Source organism: Ranitomeya imitator, chromosome 6 (genome assembly GCF_032444005.1).
Source record: "Ranitomeya imitator isolate aRanImi1 chromosome 6, aRanImi1.pri, whole genome shotgun sequence".
NCBI classification, from domain to species: Eukaryota; Metazoa; Chordata; class Amphibia; order Anura; family Dendrobatidae; genus Ranitomeya; species Ranitomeya imitator.
The window spans coordinates 119,099,300-119,125,438 of record NC_091287.1 but is presented as its reverse complement, the minus strand read 5'-3'; the positions used below and the strand labels follow the sequence as shown (position 1 = coordinate 119,125,438).

The 26,139-nt window shown below is 41.5% G+C and overlaps 1 protein-coding gene across 1 annotated transcript in view; it reads left to right on the top strand.

Moving 5' to 3' along the window:
- OSBPL10 (oxysterol binding protein like 10) overlaps positions 1-26,139 on the top strand; it is a 577,114-nt gene that overhangs the window by 172,701 nt on the left and 378,274 nt on the right. The window contains exons 2-3 of the mRNA XM_069730025.1: positions 7,288-7,463; positions 25,510-25,583. Of these exons, the coding sequence (XP_069586126.1) occupies positions 7,288-7,463; positions 25,510-25,583 (250 nt within the window). The remainder of the gene's footprint in view (positions 1-7,287; positions 7,464-25,509; positions 25,584-26,139) is intronic.

Here is a 26,139-nt window from a genome sequence, read left to right as displayed (position 1 = left end):
TACATTGATAGCCGGCGAGGAAATGACAAGAAAGCCAGGTTAAATAGGAAACTCCCATATCCTGATAGAGCAGGTGGACACCAGAGACCGCAGAAAACACAAGTCACCCAGTACCATCTGTAACCACCAGAGGGAGCCCAAAAACAGAATCCACAACAGGCAACCCCAAAACGACCACATCATGCAGATTATGCAACACCAAAAAGCGAATATCCTCCTGATGTGCAGGAGCCATGCACATGGTCAATTGAGTCCAGTACTGAGGCTTATTCTTGGCCAAAGGCGTAGCATCAATTCCTCTCAATGGAATAGGATACTGCAAGGGCTCCAAGAAAAAACCACAGCGCCCCGGCAAACTCCAAGTCCATCAAATTCAGGGCAGCGCCTAAATCCACAAATGCCATTACAGAATAGGACGACAGAGAGCAAATCAGAGTAACGGACAAAAGAAATTTAGACTATACCGTACCAATGGTGGCAGACCTAGCGAACCGCTTAGTGCGTTTAGGACAATCGGAGATAGCATGAGTGGATTCACCACAGTAAAAACACAGCCCATTCCGACGTCTGTGTTCTTGCCGTTCAGCTCTGGTCAAAGTCCCTATCACACTGCATAGGCTCAGGCCTATTCTCAGAGAATACCGCCAGATGGTGCACAGCTTTGCGCTCACGCATGCGCCGATCGATCTGAATGGCCAAAGACATAGACTCATTCAGACCAGCAGGCGTGGGAAATCCCACCATGACATCCTTAAGGGCTTCAGAAAGACCCTTTCTGAAAATTGCCGCCAGGGCACATTCATTCCACTGAGTAAGCACAGACCACTTTCTAAACTTCTGACAGTACACCTCCGCTTCATCCTGACCCTGACACAAAGCCAGCAAGATTTTCTCTGCCTGATCCACTGAATTTGGTTCATCATAAAGCAATCTAAGCGCCAGAAAAAACACATCAGCATCACGCAATGCCGGATCTCCTGGCGCAAGGGAAAATGCCCAGTCTTGAGGGTCACCACGCAACAAAGAAATAATGATTTTTACCTGTTGAACGGGGTCACCAGAAGAGCGGGGTTTCAAAGCTAGAAACAGTTTACAATTATTTTTGAAATTCAAGAACCTAGATCTATCCCCAGAAAATAAGTCAGGAATAGGAATTTTAGGCTCTAACATAGGATTCTGAACCACAAAATCTTGAATGTTTTGTACCCTTGCAGTGAGATGATCCACACAAGAGGACAGACCTTGAATGTCCATCTCTACACCTGTGTCCTGAACCACCCAAAGGTCTAGGGGAAAAGAAAGACAAAACACAGTGCAAAGAAAAAAAATGGTCTCAGAAGTTCTCTTATCCCTCTATTGAGATGCATTAATACTTTGGGCCAGCTGTACTGTTATGACCTGGTGGTTAGGAGCACCCGGAATGACCTGATAGTTAAACCTCATACAGGACGAGCTCTGGGATGTGGGAGCTCTGCTGAACGCAATCCCTAATCCTATCACACACACTAGAAATAGCCGTGGAGCGCTCCTGACGCTCCCTAGGCGACTCGTCACAGCCTAAGAGCTAGCTAGCCCTAGAGAATGAAAATAAAGCCTACCTTGCCTCAGAGAAATTCCCCAAAGGAAAAGGCAGCCCCCCACATATATTGACTGTGAGTAAAGATGAAAGTCACAAATGCAGAAATGAAACAGGTTTCAGCACAGGGAGGCCAGACTTACTAAATAGACAGAGGATAGGAAAGGTAACTTTGCGATCAGCACAAAAACCTACAAAAGACCACGCAGAGTGTACAAAAAGACCTCCGCACCGACTCACGGTGCGGAGGGCCACTCTGCATCCCAGAGCTTCCAGCTAGCAAGACAAAATCATGATAACCAGCTGGACAAGAAAACAGTGAACAAATAATGACTATCAGGAACTTAGCTTCTGCAGGAGAAGGCAGGTCACCAGAGAGATCCAGGAGCGAACTGAACCAATGCAAAAACATTGACAGCTGGCATGGAGTAACGATCTGAGAGGAGTTAAATAGAGCAGCCAACCAAAGGATAAACCACGTCACCTGTGTAAGGAACCTCAGAAGCAGCAGCTTCACTCATAGCCCCCAGAGGGAGCCCATAGACAGAACTCTCCGAAGTACCATTCACGACCACAGGAGGGAGTTCGACAACAGAATTCACAACACCCAGCCCCCACCACATCACCACACATAATCCCGCCCCCCACCACATTACCACAGATAATCCCGCCCCCCACCAAATTACCACACATAATAGCGTCCCCCCACCACATTACCACACATAATCCCACCCCCCACCACACAATCCCACCCCCCCACTTTACCACGCGAGGCTCCGTCCCCACACATTACCACGCGAGGCTCCGCCCCCACACATTACCACGCGAGGCTCCGTCCCCACACATTACCACGCGAGGCTCCGTCCCCACACATTACCACGCGAGGCTCCGTCCCCACACATTACCACGCGAGGCTCCGTCCTCACACATTACCACGCGAGGCTCCGTCCTCACACATTAACACACGAGGCTCTGTCCTCACACATTAACACATGAGGCTCCGTCCTCACACATTACCACACAAAGCTCTGTCCTCATACATTACCACACGAGGCTCTGTCCCCACACTGTTATTAACTTCATTTTAAGTTAATTTACTACCTGCATAAGCGCTATTGAATGTTGTCATTATTTACTTTACTTTAATCACCAGCAGTGTTAATTAGATAGCAATGAGCGTGCCGAGCGTTAGCTGGCTGGAAAAAGCTAGTTACATGATAACAGTCAAAGGAAAATCTTCTCTCCAGCCCTGTGCATTTCTAATAAACAAGAAGGCAATGCAGAAGACAAGCTAACGATATGGGAAGACTGAAAGGAAGAAAGTCATTATGATCTTATAGCTGTAAGTAACATACAAAACCTAATATAATGACTAGTAGATGTCATCACCACACATAATCCCGCCCCCCCACCACATTACCACAGATAATCCCGCCACCCACCAAATTACCACACATAATCCCGCCCCCCACCACATTACCACACATAATCCCACCCCCCCACATTACCACACGAGGCTCCGTCCCCACACATTACCACACGAGGCTCCGTCCACACACATTACCACACGAGGCTCCGTCAAGCGTCCACACACATTACCACACGAGGCTCCGTCCCCACACATTACCACATGATGCTCCGTCCCCCCACATTACCGCACGAAGCTCCGTCCCCACAAATTACCACACGAGGCTCCATCCCCACACATTACCACATGAGGCTCTGTCCACACACATTACCACACGAGGCTCCGTCCTCGCACATTACCACACGAGGCTCCGTCCACACACATTACCACACGAGGCTCCGTCAGGCGTCCACACACATTACCACACGAGGCTCCGTCCCCACACATTACCACATGAGGCTCCGTCCACACACATTACCACACGAGGCTCCGTCCTCGCACATTACCACACAAGGCTCCGTCCCCGCACATTACCACACGAGGCTCCGTCCTCACACATTACCATACGAGGCTCCGTCCTCACACATTAACACATGAGGCTCCGTCCTCACACATTACCACACGAGGCTCAGTCCCCACACTGTTATTAACTTCATTTTAAGTTAATTTACTACCTGCATAAGCGCTATTGAATGTTGTCATTATTTACTTTACTTTAATCACCAGCAGTGTTAATTAGATAGCATTGAGCGTGCCGAGCGTTAGCTGGCTGGAAAAAGCTAGTTACATGATAAGTCAATGGAAAATCTTCTCTCCAGCCCTGTACATTTCTAATAAACAAGAAGACAAGCTAACGATATGGGAAGACTGAAGGGAAGAAATTCATTATGATCTTATAGCTGCAAGTAACATACAAAACCTAATATAATGACTAGTAGATGTCAGCAAACACATATTAAAGGGAAACTGTCGCCCCCAAAATGGAAGTTGAGCTAATCCCACTGCCATCAGGGGCTTACCTACAGCATTCTTATTGTCGCGCTTGAGTCAGGAGCGCCGCCCACCTGTCCGAGCATTGCGATGCGATTGTCATCCTTGTTATATGGCCATCTGGCTGCGCCCATAGATTGATAATGATAGTTGAGCACATGCATGACTTTTGCAACTGGGAGTCAGAAACCCATTCTCATGACCATTGCGGGTAACAGTGACCTCTCACCCTTATCTTCCAGACTTTTATCACTTTACCCTATTGATATAATACATTTGGATTGTGGGACAACCTCTCCAGTCCAAATTGACAAATGTCTAGACAACATACCTGATACCCTCATCAGAGTTTCCACCACTTACTGTGCAGTCTGATGTAAGATGCCCAAGCGAGGTAACGAGCTTTGTTCCCACGAGCTTTGGCGTCCTACAGACAACTCGTGTCCCAGTCCTGGTGTACTGCAGTATGTGAGGGGCATCACATTTATCTTAGGGCTGCAGGCCTCTTTTTCTGACTCCAGGAATCCTTCTGGAACCAGGGCAGCAATTAATCCAGGAGACAGGAGGTTCATAAAAACAACCAAACTTTTACTGCGTGAATAGCAGTATTTACAGGCAGATATAGAGGATCAGGCCCAATGGGTTGTCATCTTTCCCACAGGTACTGGATGCAACTTCAGCCCTGGTTCTCGATATAGGTAGGGCAGCAATTAATCCAGGAGACAGGAGGTTCATAAAAACAACCAAACTTTACTGCGTGAATAGCAGTATTTACAGGCAGATATAAGGGATCAGGCCCAATGGGTTGTCATCTTTCCCACAGGTACTGGATGCAACTTCAGCCCTGGTTATAGGTAGAGTGTCACTCTCACTGGCTTCTCTAGCTCTAGAGAATCATCTCCACCACTAGCAGTATATTCGGATTGCAATACCTCCTGCCCCATGTATTCTGTGTCCATCTTTCCTTGTAGCTTCACAGGTTGAATGTGCCCCAGGCTGTTAACCAGAATCACACAGAAGGGTATTTAACCAATCCACTGCCTCGAGTATTAGGCCCACGCTATCCCTATCAGCCTCTGACTTAGGTCTGATTCTTAACACACTGCTGTCCACAAACACTGACTAAAGCTAAGTTCACATTTACGTATATGTGCGCAGCGTATCATCTGCATATGCAAACGCATGCCAAAACGCATGTTTATGCTGCGTTTTTTTATCCGCATCAGCTTACGCATGACAGCAAAAAAAGCTGCGTGTGCATGTGTTTGTATGAGTTTTTTGCCTGCATTTGCGTTTATGCGCATGCGTTCAATATTTCCAGGAGGGCGTGTCTCAATGGGCATGTCTCAGTCAGTTCCTGGACATGGCAGTCCGAAGTACGCAAGCGCATTGCACGCATAGACATGCGCACGCATACGTTCCCATAGACAGTGATGCTTTTTTTTTTAACACAGCATATTTGATGGATTTTTGACCCCTCCAAAAATGCAACATGTTGCGTTTGCTGAACACTGTGAAGACGCATGCGTATGCAAAAGCATGTGAACGCATGCAAAAGCATGTCAATGCATACACCATGTTAAATATATGTACGCATGATGCATGCGGATGTATGCGGCTCAAACACTGCACGCACAGACGCAAATGTGAAACCGGCCTTACTCACTTCGTGTCCTTAACACTAACTGTCAATTCCCCCTCGCATACTTGGCCGACCATTACAGTTAGCCTTGTCTAAGCTAACTGCAGCCCCAGTGGGTATCATCCTTTTATAACATACATAAACAACAAATACATGAAACGTTTAGCCCCTACCACTGCTACACTGATACCCCTTTTTCATCAATATTCATGGAGGGCACCAGGCATGTTTAGGATTCAAGGGGCCGTTTCATTAAGACTGGCTCGTACTGTGCCAGTCTTGACAGAGTACACGGCACCAAATTCATCAAGAAGCACATGCCACTTAATAAATTCAAAGTCTTAATAAGTGTCATGCACCTCCATGCTCTGTGCCAGAAATGCTACTCTAGAGAGGTGGAGCGAGAACCAGATATTTATTTCATATTAGTAGAATTATGGGCCAATGTTTGTCACATGATCTTAATCACAGTCTTAAAATATTTATGTACATATGTATATCAGAATAAAATAATACATAAAGTACAAAGTAATCCTATTGCTGCGTGCTTATACATTAAATGGGAGTATACTCGGGACTGCAGATCAAGAGAAGGACTTGGGTAATCTGGTTACAAGTCAGCTGAGCAGCAGTACTCAATGTCAAGCAGCAGCTTCAAAAGCAAACAAGATTTTAGGATGTATAAAAAGAGAGAGAAAATCACGCGATCCCAACGTATGATTGTCCCTTTATAAATCATTGGTGAGGATACATCTAGAATATGGGATCCAGTTTTGGGCGCCACATTTTAAAAAGGATATTCAGAAGTTAGAATCAGTTCAACAACGGGCAAGTAGATTACTACAAGGGATGGAAGGCCTCTCATAGGAGAAGAGGTTGGAAAAGTTGGCCTTGTTTAGCTTAGAAAAAAGATGCCTCAGAGGGGATCTCATTTCCATGTATAAATGTGTGGCCAGTACAGAACACTGGCACATGACTTGTTCCTTCCAAGGACCAAAAGGGCTTGACGATTTCCTTGATACACATACCATTGCGGATAATAGCTAGATTAGTGACTAAATGTACATATGGTGCAGAAAGGTGGAACTTGATGGACCTAGGTCTTAATTCAACCTACGTAACTATGTAACTATAATTTAAGAAATTAGAATTGGAGTGCTTTGTTCTCTCTCTACATCTATGATATTATCTACCATTGAGCACCCATCTTTTATTGAATGTTGTGTGCCTACCATATTTTACTATTAGAAATGCTACTTTGGTCATTAACTGGAGTAGCATTTCTGGAGTAGAAAATGCCGGCAGATTTGATGACTTGGCCAGGCAGGTGTGGCTACTGCCTGTCCTATCCAGGCTCCTCCACACCTTTGCCATTTTGACAGATCTGATCCAAAGCGGCACAAATGCACCAAAAGTCACAATTTTTTTGCGCAATTCTGCTATGTGCAAAAATGTTGTGACTCTTTAAAGTATTTACACCACTTTTGTGGCATAAAAGCATTGATGAATCAGCCCAATACTATTTTATCATGCATAGACAAATTTTCAATTTTGACTGAAGGGTCTCTTTGGGATTCTACAGTCATAATATAATGTGCTTTCACATGTTTCAGCATTACTAATATATTACTGATATAGAATAATGTTCTTTCTAATATTCTGGTTTTACAGATACTTTATATTGGACTTTGACTCTGGAATTCTGCAATATTTTGTCACTGAGGCAAGCAAAACTCAGAAGCCACGAGGATTTTTGTCTCTTGCTGGGTCCGTGATTTCAATGAGCGATGAGGCCCCCTACATGATAGTTCTATCTTCTGCCAGTGGAGAAGTCTATAAACTCAGAGGTGAGACAATGAAATACGCCATACTATAAAATGCGAGATATTCTCATGCTCTTAGGATCTATTCAGCTGTAAAAATGAATAAGGAGTAGGCTATATAATGAAACCCTTGGATGATGTCTCGTATATTATATATTTCATTCAGGGCTTTTGCCAGTGCTGCCCTTTTGTTCGCATACATTATATGACCTTCCAGGGCACTGTGATCTCACCGGTGGTCTCAGGTATGGTTTATTGTATCTCACTAGAATAGTGTCATTGCTCCTTGTAATTCAGCGAAGGTACCTACAGCACGCATAGTCGGGGATCCACGTAAATCTAATTTGTCAGGTATGCTCATATGAGCGTATTCAGACAACCATAGTGAAAGATCTAATGCTGCATAACCCTGTTTTCTCACATGAAATAATCGTTGCTGCACTCATAATTTTGCTCCAGCTAAGATTTCTGAAGAAAAGAAGGTCCGTGCAGTCACTCTGAAAGTTGCGTCATTTTCATTTCTGTCAGTAAGAAAAAAAACAAAACATTGGAGATTGTTCTATTAATTCTGTTCAGTCACCAAAGACTAGACTTTGCAAGGCTAGTACAGCGCCACACCTAGACAAAAAATACCGTGCGCTGTGCTGATGAGGAGCAAGAACTCTGAAACAGCAGTCTACAGATGGGTGTCTCTGGCTTGGCTGATATCCAGGCTTACTTTTTTCCTTCCTTGGTTTGCTTTATATAAATATGAGCCTTGCCATCCCCCACTTCATGCCTGCCAACCGTCTAGAAGTTCTGGTTTGGCCGATTATTCCTAGTAATGTTTCAAGGGTGTCAAGTGGGTTGGATATTAACCTACAGGTTAGCTACTTGAAGTTTGCGCTAGAAATATAGCGTTCTTCTCTCTGGAGTAGAGATAGTTACCAGGAATAGTGCAATACAAAATATACTATATGGATTTTAACATTTGGTGCCCAATGCATCAAAGCTTTAACGTTAGAATTCTGGCGTAAAAGCTTTGAAGAGTCATAAAATTTAGGCACAATTCATTGCTGTGTCTTTTGTGACTCCTGGCAAGTCTCTAAATATTGCACACTAATTGGAAATTACATTATTTCTGGTAAGTGTAAATTTCAGCACGTAAGTTTAGTGAGGGTAATTTTGCTGCACTAGATATTGGTCTATCTTTATTCTCGGGACCTTTTTGCTCTCATCTTTATCATGCTAGTTTTTGTTTTCTCTCCACTTACTTGATTCCACCCCTTTAGGTTTAGATATGCATCGCAATGTATCTTTACGGCTCCCCGGTGAGATGTAATTTTGCCTGGCACAGTCCAGGCTCTCATATGTCCATGGTAGATAGAGCTGTATATTTCTTCTCTCTCGTCTCCATTAACATCTGGAAATGATCCCACTGTCACAGCGAATGATAGAAAGTTATTAAGAAACCAAAGTAAGAAAAAAAAAAAATTTCCAAGGAAATTCTGTTGCTTTTGGAAGTATTATTGCATTTTAGTATTTTATGGCAAAATAAATGTAAAATGACCCTTGTTCTATGCATATATTTTAATGTATTTTGATTAACTTTTCTCATTTTTTTTTATAAACTCTTTATTTTTTCTTCCATTTATATAATTTGGAAAAAATGCACATATATTAACACTTTAAGATCACAGGGTATAATGTGCTTTGGAATAATGCATTGTCCAGGTGAATAATTTTGTGACTGACACCATAGTTTTGGTACCAACACAATTTTTTGTTTTTATTACCGTAAGTTTTGTGTTTTGTTTTCAGACCTTTTAGTAAGATGTTTCCATGGTTGCCAAAATACAATTATAAGCATTTCACAAGTTTTTCAACTTTTCACAAATATATCAAGTTTATGACTCAATAATTACAGTGTTGATCTTTACTTTTGAAGACTTCTGCAATTTGCCCTGACATGCTGAATGTCAGCTTCTGGGCTAAATCCTGATGATAACCCATCAACAGTTGCAGAGATGTGTCTGCTGCTAGAACTCTGTGTGGCATAGACCTGGTCTCTAATCTGAGCTGCTGTTAACCTGCGATTTCTGAGGCTGGTGATTCGGATAAAGTTATCCTCAGAAGCAGAGGTGACTCTTGGTCTTCCTTTCCTGGGGCGGTCCTCATGTGAGCCAGTTTCTTTGTAGTGCTTGATGGATTTGCAACTGCACTTGGGGACACTTTCAAAGTTTTCCCAATTTTTCGGACTGACTGACCTTCATTTCTTAAAGTAATGATGGCCACTCGTTTTTCTTTACTTAGCTGCTTTTTTCTTGCCATAATACAAATTCTAACTGTCTGTTCAGTAGGACTATCAGCTGTGTATCCACCAGACTTCTGCTCAACACAACTGATGGTCCCAACCCCATTTATAAGGCAAGAAATCCCACTGATTAAACCTGACAGGCACACCTGTGAAGTGAAAACCTTTTCCGGTGACTACCTCTTGAAGCCCATCAAGAGAATGCCAAGAGTGTGCAAAGCAGTCATCAAAGCAAAAGGTGGCTACTTTGAAGAACCTAGAATATAAGACATATTTTCAGTTGTTTCACACTTTTTTGTTAAGTATATAATTCCACATGTGTTAATTCATAGTTTTGATGCCTTCCGTGTGAATTTACAATTTTCATAGTCATGAAAATACAAAAAATCCTTTAAATGAGAAGGTGAAATTTAAAATAACCAATAAATTTCGTTCAACTTCACAATTGTGTTCCACTTGTTGTTGATTCTTCACCAAAAATTTACATTTGGTATCTTTATGTTTGAAGCATGATATGTGGGAAAAGGTTGAAAAGTTCCAGGGGGCCGAATACTTTCGCAAGGCACAATATATGCCAGGATGGGGCAAGTATGAGGGACATATACTAGGATAAGGGACATATATACCAGGATGGAGGGTGTGTATATGCATAATATTTTATTCCGGATGGGGGAGTGGGGGAGTCCAAATCGTGCACAGGGGCCTATCATGCTTCAGTTATGCCACTGCACACGGTGGTCCAATGTGTTGAATATTTTAATATGTAGTATCTTTTCTATATTTCATGTGCAGGTTCGCGTGAATCAGAGCTGTAATTTAAAGTTCCTTGATACCAATGCAAAACTCTGCCATCTCTGCCATTTTATAATACAGGTGTCTTCTTATGTGGAAGGATGACCATTGAGCATCTTCTGGCACCAGAGTCAGAATACTACTGCTACTTTTCCCCCTTCTGAACTGTAGTTACACCCCTACCCAAAAAGTACTTATTGAAATATGTACTTACCACTGAGTATCCACTCCAAAGTGAAAACCATTTATTTTCCCGTGAATTGCGTAAAGCAAGATGCAATGCTATATCCTGTGGGACAGAAAAGTAATTATAAATCTTAAAATATTTTTAATCATATTTCTTTACAAAATGTATTCCAATAGTATTGATATTTAGAGCATATGTGAGTTTGCATTAATTTATTATTACGATCAAAGACGAAAGCTGAAAGTAATTACATTTGTAAAGTACAGTGGGGCAAAAAAGTATTTAGTCAGTCAGTAATAGTGCAAGTTCCACCACTTAAAAAGATGAGAGGCGTCTGTAATTTACATCATAGGTAGACCTCAACTATGGGAGACAAACTGAGAAAAAAAAAATCCAGAAAATCACATTGTCTGTTTTTTTAACATTTTATTTGCATATTATGGTGGAAAATAAGTATTTGGTCAGAAACAAAATTTCATCTCCATACTTTGTAATATATCCTTTGTTGGCAATGACAGAGGTCAAACGTTTTCTGTAAGTCTTCACAAGGTTGCCACACACTGTTGTTGGTATGTTGGCCCATTCCTCCATGCAGATCTCCTCTAGAGCAGTGATGTTTTTGGCTTTTTGCTTGGCAACACGGACTTTCAACTCCCTCCAAAGGTTTTCTATAGGGTTGAGATCTGGAGACTGGCTAGGCCACTCCAGGACCTTGAAATGCTTCTTACGAAGCCACTCCTTCGTTGCCCTGGTGGTGTGCTTTGGATCATTGTCATGTTGAAAGACCCAGCCACGTTTCATCTTCAATGCCCTTGCTGATGGAAGGAGGTTTGCACTCAAAATCTCACGATACATGGCCCCATTCATTCTTTCATGTACCCGGATCAGTCGTCCTGGCCCCTTTGCAGAGAAACAGCCCCAAAGCATGATGTTTCCACCACCATGCTTTACAGTAGGTATGGTGTTTGATGGATGCAACTCAGTATTCTTTTTCCTCCAAACACGACAAGTTGTGTTTTTACCAAACAGTTCCAGTTTGGTTTCATCAGACCATAGGACATTCTCCCAAAACTCCTCTGGATCATCCAAATGCTCTCTAGCAAACTTCAGATGGGCCCGGACATGTACTGGCTTAAGCATTGGGACACGTCTGGCACTGCAGGATCTGAGTCCATGGTGGCGTAGTGTGTTACTTATGGTAGGCCTTGTTACATTGGTCCCAGCTCTCTGCAGTTCATTCACTAGGTCCCCCCGCGTGGTTCTGGGATTTTTGCTCACCGTTCTTGTGATCATTCTGACCCCACGGGGTGGGATTTTGCGTGGAGCCCCAGATCGAGGGAGATTATCAGTGGTCTTGTATGTCTTCCATTTTCTAATTATTGCTCCCACTGTTGATTTCTTCACTCCAAGCTGGTTGGCTATTGCAGATTCAGTCTTCCCAGCCTGGTGCAGGGCTACAATTTTGTTTCTGGTGTCCTTTGACAGCTCTTTGGTCTTCACCATAGTGGAGTTTGGAGTCAGACTGTTTGAGGGTGTGCACAGGTGTCTTTTTATACTGATAACAAGTTTAAACAGGTGCCATTACTACAGGTAATGAGTGGAGGAAAGAGGAGACTCTTAAAGAAGAAGTTACAGGTCTGTGAGAGCCAGAAATCTTGATTGTTTGTTTCTGACCAAATACTTATTTTCCACCATAATATGCAAAAATAATGTTATAAAAACAGACAATGTGATTTTCTGGATTTTTTTTTCTCAGTTTGTCTCCCATGGTTGAGGTCTACCTATGATGTAAATTACAGACGCCTCTCATCTTTTTAAGTGGTGGAACTTGCACTATTGCTGACTGACTAAATACTTTTTTGCCCCACTGTATATATGACAAATTGATACAGCATTTCATTTTCCTGTCTAGCAATACTTGGGTTTGCTAGGCAATACACATTGCTTCCTAATTATTAACATTGACCAAGTATGAAGCGTTAAAAAAAACTAGCAAAATCTTTATGTATCACCCGTCTTATTTAAATATCTCAAATTGCCTCCGTGCTGCTATAACTTCCAGATTAAAGTGTCATAAAAAGAAGCTGAAAATTAGAATTAGTGCTGTTTGCACTTTGGAACAGCTTGGCCTGACCAACTTTACACTTGAAGCTTTTATGGTTATTATTGAGCATCAAATGAAACAATGTTTGCCCCCGAGTAACAGGCAAGCTCAAAATGTGCTAGTTTGTGGTTGGCTAAACATTCCTCTATATTGTGACAGTAACAGTCATTTATGAAATCACAAAAATGAGACCATGCAGGGCAAATGACATTTGGAAATTAAGTTTTCTGAAGCGGAACACAAATCACATCACCTAGCAAGAAATGAGATATGTGGAGCTATATGTTGTACTTTAGAAAATAAGTCACATTTGCATTTTTGTTTTAAAATCCATCAATGCTTAATTGTAACCAACTACCGTATGTAAATTATATCAATTAAGAATACAACATGTTAAAGTACCACTACAGTTTTTTTCCTGTTAGCTATCAGTAATTTATGTACAGTGTGTGCATTTTACCAGTCTTCTGCTGTTTCCAGTGCTGCTCCAGTTTATGTGGACTGGAGATCACTTTCTCAGTTTAAAGGGAACCTGTCTCTTGAAAAACGTTATTAACCTGCAGATACGGGTTTAGTGTGCAGGTTAATTACATTCTGAACCTGCCCAGTGCCCGCACTTTGAGCTCCGCAGCCGGGAGGAAATTTTACTTGATTTACCCCCGGCAGTGTTCACTATCCAGTCACAGGTGTGGTGCGGTGCGAGTTCAGTCACTGCTTTCCGTATAGAGAGCTGTGGTTGTATCCGCACCACCAGCACTGACAGCTGGCCCTAATGATGAGCTGCTATCAGTCAGTGCTGGGGGCTTAGTTACAGCTTCTGCTCTCTATACACAGTGGAGACTGAACCTGCGCCGGTGCCACCCCCATAACCGAATGCTGCCGGGGGAAATAAAGATAATTTCCTAGCGGCAGTAGGGCTCAAAGTGCTGGCACTAGGTAGGTTCAGAATGCTGTTAACTTTCAGATTAACCCCACATCTGAAGATTAATAAAGTTTTTTCATGTGGCAGGTTCCCTTTAAGAATTTCAGTTTCGGAATGAAACTCTCGTAGACTTATAGTAAGAAAGGAAGTAAAGGTCAGTTGTGAGAGCCGTCAAACAGCTGCGGTCACATGATCCAGGAGAGGACTGCAGCACTGCTAGAAATGGTGGAAGACAGCGACCGGTGAGTATTTCAATACAGTGAACATACATTACTGATCGATAACAGATTGGGAGATTAAAAAACAAACACAATTGTTAACGTACTACTCCAGTATTATGGCGTGAGATAATGCAAACATTTTAGAAATCGGCATTTTCATGAAATGCCTCATATTCCTTGTTCTAAAAGTTTAAATTCTTGACAGGTAGGCTGGGGTTACATCCTTGTTCAACAGGCTCTGATTATTTGTGCCTGTCTGGCTCTGCATTTGACCAGGCTAGGTGTTCACTTGAGGCAGTCATCTGAAAGGAGTTTAGCAGTGGACTGTATTGGAGCTAGAGAGAGAAGCCAGAGAGGAGACTTTACAGGCCATCTGCACCAAACGGCCGGTACGGCTGGTGGTTGCTATGACCAATAGCTGTTTGGTTTGACCTAATTGTTACCTGCTCAGCCATGTGTTAGTAGTCAGGATTTATTTAGCTTAGGTAACGTTAGGAAATTTGTTTATGGGTTTGGCTGTGGTATTGTGCAACCAGTTTAAATGTCACATTGTTTTGACCCTATAATTCAGTGCCTGTGTGACTGCTACTTATTGCCTACCAGAGCACATGAATCCCTACAGTATGTTTAATAAAAAGATGAGCGTTTATCATCTGATATATGCAAAATGCTCTATGAAACAGGCTGTAATTATTTAAAAAGTCAGAAGTTGAAAAATACTTTGTAAGAAACTATTTTGGGATTCTTCCATCTGGGATGATAAAACACAAAGCGTTCTTCATCTTCCAATATCATATTATACAATAGCCTTAAAAAATAGCTCCAAATAAATACGGTAGTTTTCTCGCAGAATATCGTCTTCATAAGTTTCTACAAGGTAGGCCATTTATATGGGTACACCTAAATAGAATGGGAATGGTTGTTGATATCGGCCATTTTTAAGTCAGCCATTTTGGATCTAGCTTTATTTTTTCCAATGGGAAGAGGGTCATGTGACACAAACTTATTGAGAATTTCACAAGAAAACCAACGGTATGCTTGGTTTTAACGTAATTTTATTCTTTCATGAGTTATTTACAAGTTTATGACCACTTATAAAATGTGTTCAAAGTGCTGCCCATTGTGTTGGATTGTCAATGCAACCCTCTTCTCCCACTCTTGACACACTGATAGCAACAACGCAGAAGAAATGCTAGCACAGGCTTCCAGTATCCATTGCTTCAGATGCTGCACATCTCGTATCTTCACAGCATAGACAATTGCCTTACGATACAAGATGTTCAGCATCCGAAACAATGGATACTGGAAGCCTGTGCTAGCATTTCTTCTGCGGTGTTGCTATCAGTGTGTCAAGAGTGGGAGAAGAGGGTTGCATTTTATTTAGGTGTATCCATATAAATGGCCCACCCTGTAGTATACAAAAAAGTGGCTAAAAAATCGGCTTAGTTTCAGATCTCCATAATGACCAGGGAGTTACAGTTGTGAATAAAACTTTTGAGGGTAACAATCGGTTTCAAATCTGAATCTTTCTTCCTGCATTGTTTGACATAATAGGGGAGTCTCTGGGAATAGAAAAAAATCAAGATGTTATAATTAGTGATGAGCGAATATACTCGTTACTCGAGATTTTCCGAGCACGCTTGGGGGTCCTCCGAGTATTTTTTAGTGCTCGGAGATTTAGTTTTCATCGCCGCAGCTGAATGATTTACATCTGTTAGCCAGCATAAGTACATGTGGGGGTTGCCTGGTTGCTAGGGAATCCCCACATGTAATATACTATTACTTCGCTAGACATAAAAATGATATACTGCTTAATGGTATATAGAACTGTACCCCAGTCCTAATGACAATTTATATTTTATTTTTTCATAAAATCACCAAAGTTAAATCAACAAAACGTAAATCGAACAAAAATTGACCTCACTTTCAACCATGGAAAGTGAATAAACAAAACAGAAATCTAAATTCAGTCGATATTTCGTCTGAATACTCTTTTTGCCTTCAAAGCTACATCAAAGCATCAACACTTGTAGGTGTATTTGCACAAAGTTTTGAAGAACTCTGCAGGGAGGTTTTTTCAAACATTTTGGTGGACTAATCACAGATCGTCTGTGGATGTAGGCTTGCATAAATATTTTGCAGTAAATAGTAATAACGGTCCTAGGAGCGCTGGAAATGAGACCAAAACAAGGATTTTAGTGTTGAACCACAACGCGTTTCAACGGTTAAACCGTCTTCATCAGGTGGAAGTTTTCCAGCGCTCCTAGGACCGTTATTACTATTTACTGCATTTTGTATCCTCCTAGAAGGTTAATGGCTGGAGCTGCGGTGGACCTTTTGCTTTCAATTGTAACTGTGACCCTCACAGCGCTCCCTAGTGACCGCTTTCTTTTCCCTTGAATTGCATAAATATTTGTCTCTTTGTGTAATCCCAGTCAGATAATGCTGAGATCAAGGCTATTTGTGGGCCATCTCATTATTTCCAGGACTCATTGTTCTTCTTTAGGCTGAAGATGGTCCTTAATTACTTTGGTTGTATGTTAGGGGTCCTTGTCCTGCTGCAGGATAAGTTTGGAGTCAATCTGATACCTCCCCGATGGGATTACATGATGGCTCATAACAAGGAGTCTAGGAAATTATGATATGCCCCCCCAAGCCTTCATGCATAAAAGATCTGTGGTTAGTTCTCTAAGATGTTTCGAACAGCCTCCTTGCTGAGTTCCTTCAGAAAATCTGTGCAAGTGTGCCTAGAAAAATTGATGGTTTGATGCGGTTTTGCAAGTAAAGGGCTGTCACACCAAATATTGATTTGATTTAGATTGATCTTTAATTTACTAACTGCATTTTGTTAATCGATAAAAGCAAACTATTAGTCCTTTTGACAGCATTCTAACTTTGTAGTGTTTTCTCCACATCTGCCTAAAAGGTTTACACACCACTAATCTATAATTTCTGAATGTGAATATTAATAGTTGGAGATCCAATCTTTATTGAGGAATTTGAATACTTTGATGTTTGTAGCTAGAAAACTCGCTGTCCATTGGACCTGTGAGGATTCCATGCTTCATAAAGTAAATTTAACATGTGTAAACAAGATAGTAAAGCACATGAATTTATAGAGCTTCTCTTTAATACACCTTGATAAAATGTGCATTAGAGCAAGTAACTCAGACACTGATGTAGACCTGAGAGAGTATAGGAGCAGTGCAGCCGGACATCATCTTGGTTGTGCTACACAAGTACAACATAAGCGCTTAGTGAAGGCACTTTAAGGATCCATATATCAATAATAAGGAGATGGCTTTGAGATAAGCTTTGCTTACTGCAGTTATCCCAGTGGATTCTACTTTATATCTTACTAGTACCAACAGCAACAAATGACAACAAGCTCCTCAAGATGAAATATCACATCAAGCTTCTAGTTAACACTTCGCATGTTAACTCTAGGACTGTGGCAGAACTGGCTTCTCTCGGGAGTTGAGATTGGCTTTTTATCATATGTAAACTAAGCACTGTAAGAGGCTGGTAATTGAAATCATTATTTTAGAAGCGCATTGAGATGGAGAAAACCGTACAGCAAGTTTCATTAGAGTGATTTTGTGGTCAGTGCAAATATTTATTCTCTTGTAAATAAACTTTTCATTACTTTTAGCAAAAAGGGTTGTTTGAACTCCTACATTTATGACACATCTGCAGAAAACACCATACATCACCCAGCTGCCACTACACATAGCCAGATTAGTTTTTTTTTCTATATTGTAATAATTACAAAGGCTGTTCCATTGGCCTATTAGGTCATAAGGACATCATAGAGAGGACCCCACGCTAAGAGCCAGAATGGAGAGCTGCTAACAATTAGCACCTCTTGCACTGACTGACTGACGACATCAGAAGAATAAATGGACTACCATATATTTATCATGTATTATTTTACCTCCACTCATTAGCCAATTTAGACTTCCTCTTCAAAGCTGTTTGCTGAGGGCCAGACCCATAACAATTAGCTCACTATTATTTTAACGGCAAGCATTAGTTTGGAAGAACCTATTATAAAATTCCCTTTCCCCATTGTAGCACACGCTAACATTTCCTGGAGACTTGGATAAGAGGAGGGTTTTTGTAGAGCCGTCAAATCGGAGTGCTGATTTAGCTCTTTGCATTCATGCTTTAGAGATGAAGAAAAAAAATTATTGATTGTTATAAATATTTATTTTTCTCATTCCCAACCTTGCTTTTTACCTTGATTTCTGACTTCAGTGTAACTACACTGCATACAGGGAGTCTACGGTAGTCCGAGACTCACCTCCTTCTCTCCTCATTGGTTACAGCTGCTGCTTGGCTCCTCCCACTGCAGCTCTGTAACTTCAGATTGGCTGCTTTGTGTAAACAAACTCACAGCACAGGCTCTTGAGCAGATCAAAGCTAGTTTCCAATATAGCAAGGTCAGAATGGTGGTAAAGTACAATTTACTAAATACAAGTGAGAAATAGGTGATTAGTTAGTGCCACGATGTACTGAGGCAAGTGAGCCTGAAGGAGTAGCTACCTACACATGTATATTGTAAAGTTTATTATTGTCACCTCTTCTTGCACACACACTTTATAGGATATCTTAGAGTCTGAAGTAGTCTGAGATTCACCTCCTTTCTCATTATTGGTCCTGGCTTCTGCATTGCCCCACTGTCCTATGTCCGATCTCTGTCTGGACTGATGACATCTGCTCCTGTCACAGGTGCTGCCATATTCATTCTTCAGGTGGGGCTGATGCTGTGGAAGATGTCATGTCCAATAGCTCTGGATAGCACAAGGACTTTCCTGGGAGAAATACTGCTGTGGCTAGGACCTGCGATTCCACCCAGCCAGAGAGAATGTCTGCGTGTGCTGTCCAGCAGCCCAGCTGGAGTAATAACCTCCCTGTCATGGTAAATGTGGCAGTACCACACCAGCATATTGATGGGAGTTGTCAGTTATAAGTGCATACTGACCCTGGTTTGTTTCGCTGTGTTACCTTGATATCTGAGCAGCGTATTTGATACCCATTGCTGACCCTGTACTAACTTAACCCTCCGTTTTCCTGCCTCCTGGTTGTGATCTCAGCTATCCTCCTAACACTGTCCTTGCTTCCCGATTATTATTTTTTTCTCTAGTATCTCCCATCTCTGATTTAGACTTAGCTAATCAACTTTTCTCTGCCAGTTCACTCCACCGGCTATCTTCTTCTCAGTGTACTTGTGTAAGTTCAGATCCCCATAAAGGGTTAAATAATGAAGGCTAGAGTACCTCTGGGATCGGCAAAGGGGAGTAACTATCACAAAGTTCGCCCCATTAAGAGCAGCCAGACTTCCACGAACAGGTCACCTTTACATCTACGCACTGCAGCTTTATAACTTCAGAGTGTCTGCTGTGATATCATTGTAGCACAGCTTTAAGTATTTAGATTTTGTTTCTTGCATTAACAAAGCCTCTTTTTAGGTAGGCTCCATTAAAGCAAAGCTGTTATTTGTGACTTCAGTTTAGCTACATTGCCTGCGGGGAGTCTGAGGTAGTCTAAGACACGCCTTTCATCATTGCTTCTACCTGTTATGTCCCATCCACTGTAACTTCAGAATGGCTGCTGTGTGTAAACACACTCCCAGCACTGGCTCATGAGGATGTCCGAGCATGGAGAACTAAATTGCAGTGCAGCAGGCACAATGATTGGCAACTACATTTTGTCCTTCCTCTGTCTCCCTCTGATGGTAGTAATCCCTCCCTTCTTCCTCATTTACTGTCTATCAGCCATCTTAAAAGCCCATGTGTTTGCATCTCTGGTCAGTAAAGTCTTTTTTAACCTACTGTATTTGTGCACATCTACAAGAATTCAGCTGGAAAGTCTATCTTCTTCTGAAATCTTCATACGCACCTCCTACAATTGAGTTTAAGCTATCTGAGGACATCTCTGTGTGAGTAACAGTTGAAAGAGGCAGCCTAAAACAGTGTCTCGGTGTCCTACACTTGCAGCTTAGTTATGGTGCCAGAATACTATTAATGGAAACATTGTGCATGATTATCTGGTGCTTTGGGTTGCAGGCATCCAGTAGCTATTGTTAACTTATATTTAAACTTTGGTTTCCACTGTTTGGCTTCACATGTTCAGTGTTTGTTCCACTTTTGATTTTGGCTTGCAAATAGTGATGTCAAATTCTGATTAATTAGGGAAAATGTATAATAGAATCACGTGCACCACTTCTGCATTTCTAACCCTATCCTTGTTTTGGCTTACAAACACTGATGTAAAGCACTGAACATGTGAATGTGGCCTTAGTGTAATAAACTGAAACCTATTGGATCTGTGAAAACTAGAGATGAGGAAATAGATTTTCAGGGCAAAGGTACAGCACCACTTTGGTAGTCCGTGACCTCTGTGCTACAGCCATGCAAACCTCTCCCATCTATCTGTTGGCATCCTGGATCTTTTTGTGATTAGTTGGCCTGATGCAACGTCATGTATGCATTTTAAGCTGTAATTCGGCAAGGGGCCAAAGTTACTGGGAGGTAGATGAAAGTTCACAGGGCTCTGGTTCGACAGTCATGTACTACTGATGTGGACAACTGGACCAAGATCCTACAAATAATTTTTCTGAATGCTAGCTATAACCGTCCTGAACTCTGTCATTACTATAGTTATACTGGGGGCTAAGTGTCACATTTTGCCATCCATTTTGGTCCTGTTTAATTTAATCTTTTACACCAATTTCTGGCTTGAAAAGTCGCTAAATTGTGCGCACTTGAAGCTGGGCAAAATGTTTGCAACTTTTGAGGTTTTCAAGCCATTTTTGGCAGTTAGCAGAACTGGGGCGTGACAGGACACGGCGACTTTCAGTTGTTTAATTCATTATAACCAGTGGTATCTCTTACGCCACTAATCCTACTCCAGTCTTTCACTGGAGTAAGACTTGTGGTGCGCTTGACGCCACTTTACACCTCGCTTGATTCATTGAATAGCATACACTTCTTAATCAGACATCTCATACTCCGTCCCGACCTCTCATGAATTCGGTGCGAAAAACCTGATCTTGATGAGTCGAAGCCTAAATTTTAGGAAGTTGATATTTGTTGACTTTTTAAAGGGACACTGTCACCTGAATTTGGAGGGAACAATCTTCAGCCATGGAGGCAGGGTTTTGGGGTTTTTGATTCACCCTTTGCTTACCCGCTGGCTGCATGCTGGCTGCAATATTGGATTGAAGTTCATTCTCTGTCCTCCGTAGTACACGCCTGCACAGTGCAATCTTGCCTTGCACAGGCGTGTACTACGGAGGACAGAGAATGAACTTCAATCCAATATTGCAGCCAGCATGCAGCCAGCGGGTAAGGAAAGGGTGAATCAAACACCCGAAAACCCCGCCTCCATGGCTGAAGATTGTTCCCTCCAAATTCAGGTGACAGTGTCCCTTTAAAATATATTTTTTCTGTTTAAAAACAACATTTATGACTGCACCGAATCCTACACTCTAGGATCTATGAGCCATATTCATCAAACCATTTGCGATAGAAAACTGTCTTGAAACTGTTGCAAAACTTTAGCGCTTTTTCATTTTTACATCAGCTTTACTAAATTTTTAGAAAGTGGGTGGAGCTTACCGAAAGGGAGAAAGGCTTAGTGTCGCCGGACAAATTCGTTATAATTTATGCCAGAAAAGGGGTGTACTGTAAATCATAGCAGAAATGTAATCCTGATAATGATGCAGAGTCTGGAGCTGAAAATGGAGCCAAATTTATTATGGATTTGGCTCATCTTGCTCCAGCAGACTTTGCATCAAGATTGGTGTACAAAATGCCAGTCTTGATGAATAGTCCATTACCTTTTGGGTGTGAAAGACTTGAGAGCAGGTAGTGCCGTTACGGCTCTGTGAGCAATGTTTTATTTTTATAGAATAAAAATATTACTGCACCTAAAGAAGGGCATAACTACCACTATGGCTGCTATGGGCTATGCATGCCTGTCCTGGCTTGCATGAAGTATGCACAGCTCAAGACTGCTGAAAATTACTTGCAGTGCATTTACACTATTGGATTATCGACCAAATTTTTGCAATAATCGTCCAGAATAAACCGGCTTCTAGTCACCTGACAATCAAGGAAAACACTTGTTTGCTATTTGAAATGATTTTTAAGTATACTCAAAAAAAATCATCTTTCTGGGCAGCACATGATCCATTGTAAAAGGGACTTACACTGCCGACAGATATAATTTTATTAGTGATCGTTCTTTTTGTATGGGGAGTCTGGTCGGCCAATCTAACCAGCTTATTAAACGACCATTGAACAGCTTTTATGTAGTAGATCGGCAGTCATTTAATGCAGCTGGTCTGCTATGTTAAATCCATCTTGCAAACATTGTATGCAGCACATTATCCTTTTTGCAGAGCTTCTGGGAACATCTGTTTCATCAGATTATAAATAGGAAGGGAAAATGCACAGCACTGTACAGTTCTATTGTAACGAAATGGACATACTGCCCATGTTCCCCCTCGAACACACGTACTGTTGTATAATGTGAATTGTGATATGCGTTAATAGTGATGGTATTATGATCCGCCTGACAGTAAGGAGAGTTAATTAATGATTGGGACTAGCCCAGAGTAGAAGGGGCTAAGTTGAATGGACAGAGACCGTTTCCTGTTAGGATGAGAGATGGGGCCCAGTGTGCTTGTGAAAGGGTCTGAAGGTTTGAGTAGCAGGTAGTACCGCACTATGTTGGTGTCCTGAAGTAAGGATAGACCAAGACAGTGGTTATAGCTTGAACTAAAGTAAAGAGGAAGGAGAACCAAAAGAAACCAAACGAATAACAAGAAAGGTATTGAGATTGTGTGTGAAAAAGCTCCATATTGTGAAGGAAACATTCATAAAGTTGTTTACCAACTACCTAGTGTACATAATTCCCACAAGGTTATCACTCAGTAAAAGGTTTATTTTCGACTGGTGGTCTCCCTTATTGATGTCCTCAACATCTTGTCCTGGCTAACAAGTCATTGGTAATATGTGAGTTACAGGGGTGTAGCGGCCCCATAGCACAAGTCCACACACCCAGCCATCACCATCAACCTCATGTAACGTGCCGGGCTGTAAGAGATGAGTGCCTCGTCCACAGCTACCGCCCCGCGCCATGCTACACTAGCATAGTAGGACATTAAGGCTGTGTTGAATAGCAAACAGACATGGACAAAGGAGCGCTAAGGATCAGAGGTTAAAATGATGAATCTTTATTCCACTACGCATTTCAATGGACAATGCGGTCTTCATCAGGTGACAATGGGGTTACATCCACAGGAAGGAGTACTTAAGGTTCAAAGAGCCAAAGGGATGTAACTAGTGATGAGCGAATATACTCGGTACTCGAGATTTCCCAAGCACGCTCTGGTGTCCTCTGAGTATTTGTTAGTGTTCGGAGATTTAGTTTTCGTCACCTCAGCTGAATGATTTACAGTTATTAGCCAGTTTGAATACATGTGGGGATTCCCTAGCAACCAGGCAACCCCCACATGTACTTCTGCTGGCTAACAGATGTAAATCATTCAGCTGCGGTGAGGAAAACTAAATCTCCGTGCACTAACAAATACTCAGAGGACACCCGAGCGTGCTCAGGAAATCTCAAGTAATGAGTATATTCGCTCATCACTAGATGTAACCCCATTGCCACCTAATGCAAACAGCGTTGTCCATTGAAACGCGTAGTGGAATAAAGATTCATCATTTTAACCTCTGATCCTTAGCGCTCCCTTGACCGTGTCTGTTTGCTATTCATTCATCCTTCCCCTATCTGAGGTGCGCGGCTGGAGCGGCGCGGATCCACCACTCTCACCAGTTTCTACCTTTGACGGCTCACAGCGCTCCTGAAGACCATTATCACAACTCTTCATTAAGGCTATCAGTTCTGCCATGGCATTTCTTGCAGATTTCTGCAACTGGTTTTCAGCTTTTTTTCCATCTATTTTCCTGCAAACATGAATAGTGGAGAACATAATGGCATCATAGATTCAACCTAGTTTAGTGTATGAGTGTTTGTATAAATGTGTATGTGTGTATTCCTATGTTACTGTCGGAATTTTTTGTGTTTTAATTTGGTTTATACGGTTATTCTAATGAATATAAGAATATATGTTAAGTGCACTTGGAGATCATTGTGAGAAAAGCACAGAATAGATGTTTGTTGTTAGATGGGTTGTCCAGTCCATTTTTAAAAAAACTTAAAAACAAACTGACCTGGAGATTTTCCTCACTCTATCTAAAGGGAATCTGTCAGCATGTTTTTACTATGTAATGTGAAGATGACAGGAGATAGAGCCTGAGACACAGAGTTCAAGGATGTGTCATTTATTATGTGTTGTTTTTTTTATAGTGAAGGTTTTATCACTTGTGATTAGCATTGCCAGATTACACTAGTCCGACCACGCCTCCTGTGATAAACAGCTTAATGTTTCTAGACATTGTATATTCAGAGCCTGGTGTGGGCGGGGCTAGCTTTCTCAGCTTCGCTGCATTGTTAGATCTAAAAGCTCTGATTGCGTCAGAACGGCTGCACCCAGTAAATAAGTGACACATTATTGGATTTGGGGTCTCTTTTTCCTATATTATGCTTCTCTCAGATGAGGTGGAAAAAACCTGGTGACCGATTCCCTTTAAGGATCACCCGCTGGGCTCCATCACATCTTCAAAGGAAACATTATGTGGACAATTCATCACCACTGCCTCCAGTGATTGACTACACCAGTCATATAGCCATACAAATGTAATCAGATATACCACTTAAAGGGAACCTGGCATGTCATTTTTCTGTATTAAACTGCCCCCAATTTCTTGTTAGAGATTCAATGTGCATCAGTAACATGGTGTCCTCAAAGAAAAGGCCGCAGTATATATCTAAAGAAAAACCAACACTTTGTCATTAGGTGAATGCATCATAGAGCTTCTCTCTGTCATCGGGGTGGCGCTTTGTAATGTTTGTCAAAAACCTCTCAACTAAAACTGGCAACTTTGGACCTAACAGTAGCCTCGAGGCTTGCCATGTACAGTATGGATGCTTGTGAGTTTTACACTGGCATACATGATATATCGCAATCCCTATTTATAAAAATAAAATTTATTTTTGTAAAAAATTCAGTCTGTGCATGCCCAACAAGGAGAGGATCTTTCAAAAAAGTTTGCTCTTTAGCCCATCCTTTACTATTTATGACCATCCATGTAAAAGTGCAAAAACAGTCCCCTTTTTGGCTTCTCTATCTAAATAATGCATTGACATTTATAAAATGACTACAAGATTCCATTTTGATTTCTTGGACAATTAGGCCTCTTTAGAATTCATCTTCATGCCTCCCCATTTATTAGCCGTCCTGTTAGCTCTACGTTTTTGTCATTCTGACCCATTTATATTCTTAGTATTGCATGCCCTGTGGTTTGTACACCTCAACGTTTTACAGTTGATCAAATTATATCAGTCAGCAGCTTTAGAAAAAAGGATCTGGTTTCATGAAAAAGTCATTATGATATATTATATTAAATTAATGTTGCAGCTGCTGATTCCAAGGAGCGCCAATTCTGGTTGACTCAGCTTCAAGCATGTGCCAAGCACCACTTAGAGTCCACGGTAAGTAGCCTTTATTCAATAATCTTAATATAGCTGTATATGCTAGTATGCACTAAAGCTTTGTTAGATGCTTTTAAGCAAGATATTTGATTAATGTTTCACTAATTGACGTCTGGAAGCTTATAATTCTACAGATAACGTTCTAAATAAATTTGTATTGTGCTGTTTAATTGAATTCAAACATTTGCAAATGTTGTAGAGCTTTATCTAAACCAAGGACAGTTTGTTTAATGCAGGAAGGCCATGCCTTATCAATCTGTAATTTTTACATTGCATTTGCCTGGTATTGTAGCTCAGATCCATTAATTACAATTGAACTGCAGTGAGTTACAGTACTAGATACAGCCACTACTACAACCCCTGGCAAAAATTATGGAATCACCGGCCTTGGAGGATGTTCATTCAGTTGTTTAATTTTGTAGAAATAAAGCAGATCACAGACATGGCACAAAACTAAAGTCATTTCTAATGGCAACTTTCTGGCTTTAAGAAACACTAAAAGAAATCAAGAACAAAAAATGTGGTAGTCAGTAATGGTTACTCTTTAAATCAAGCA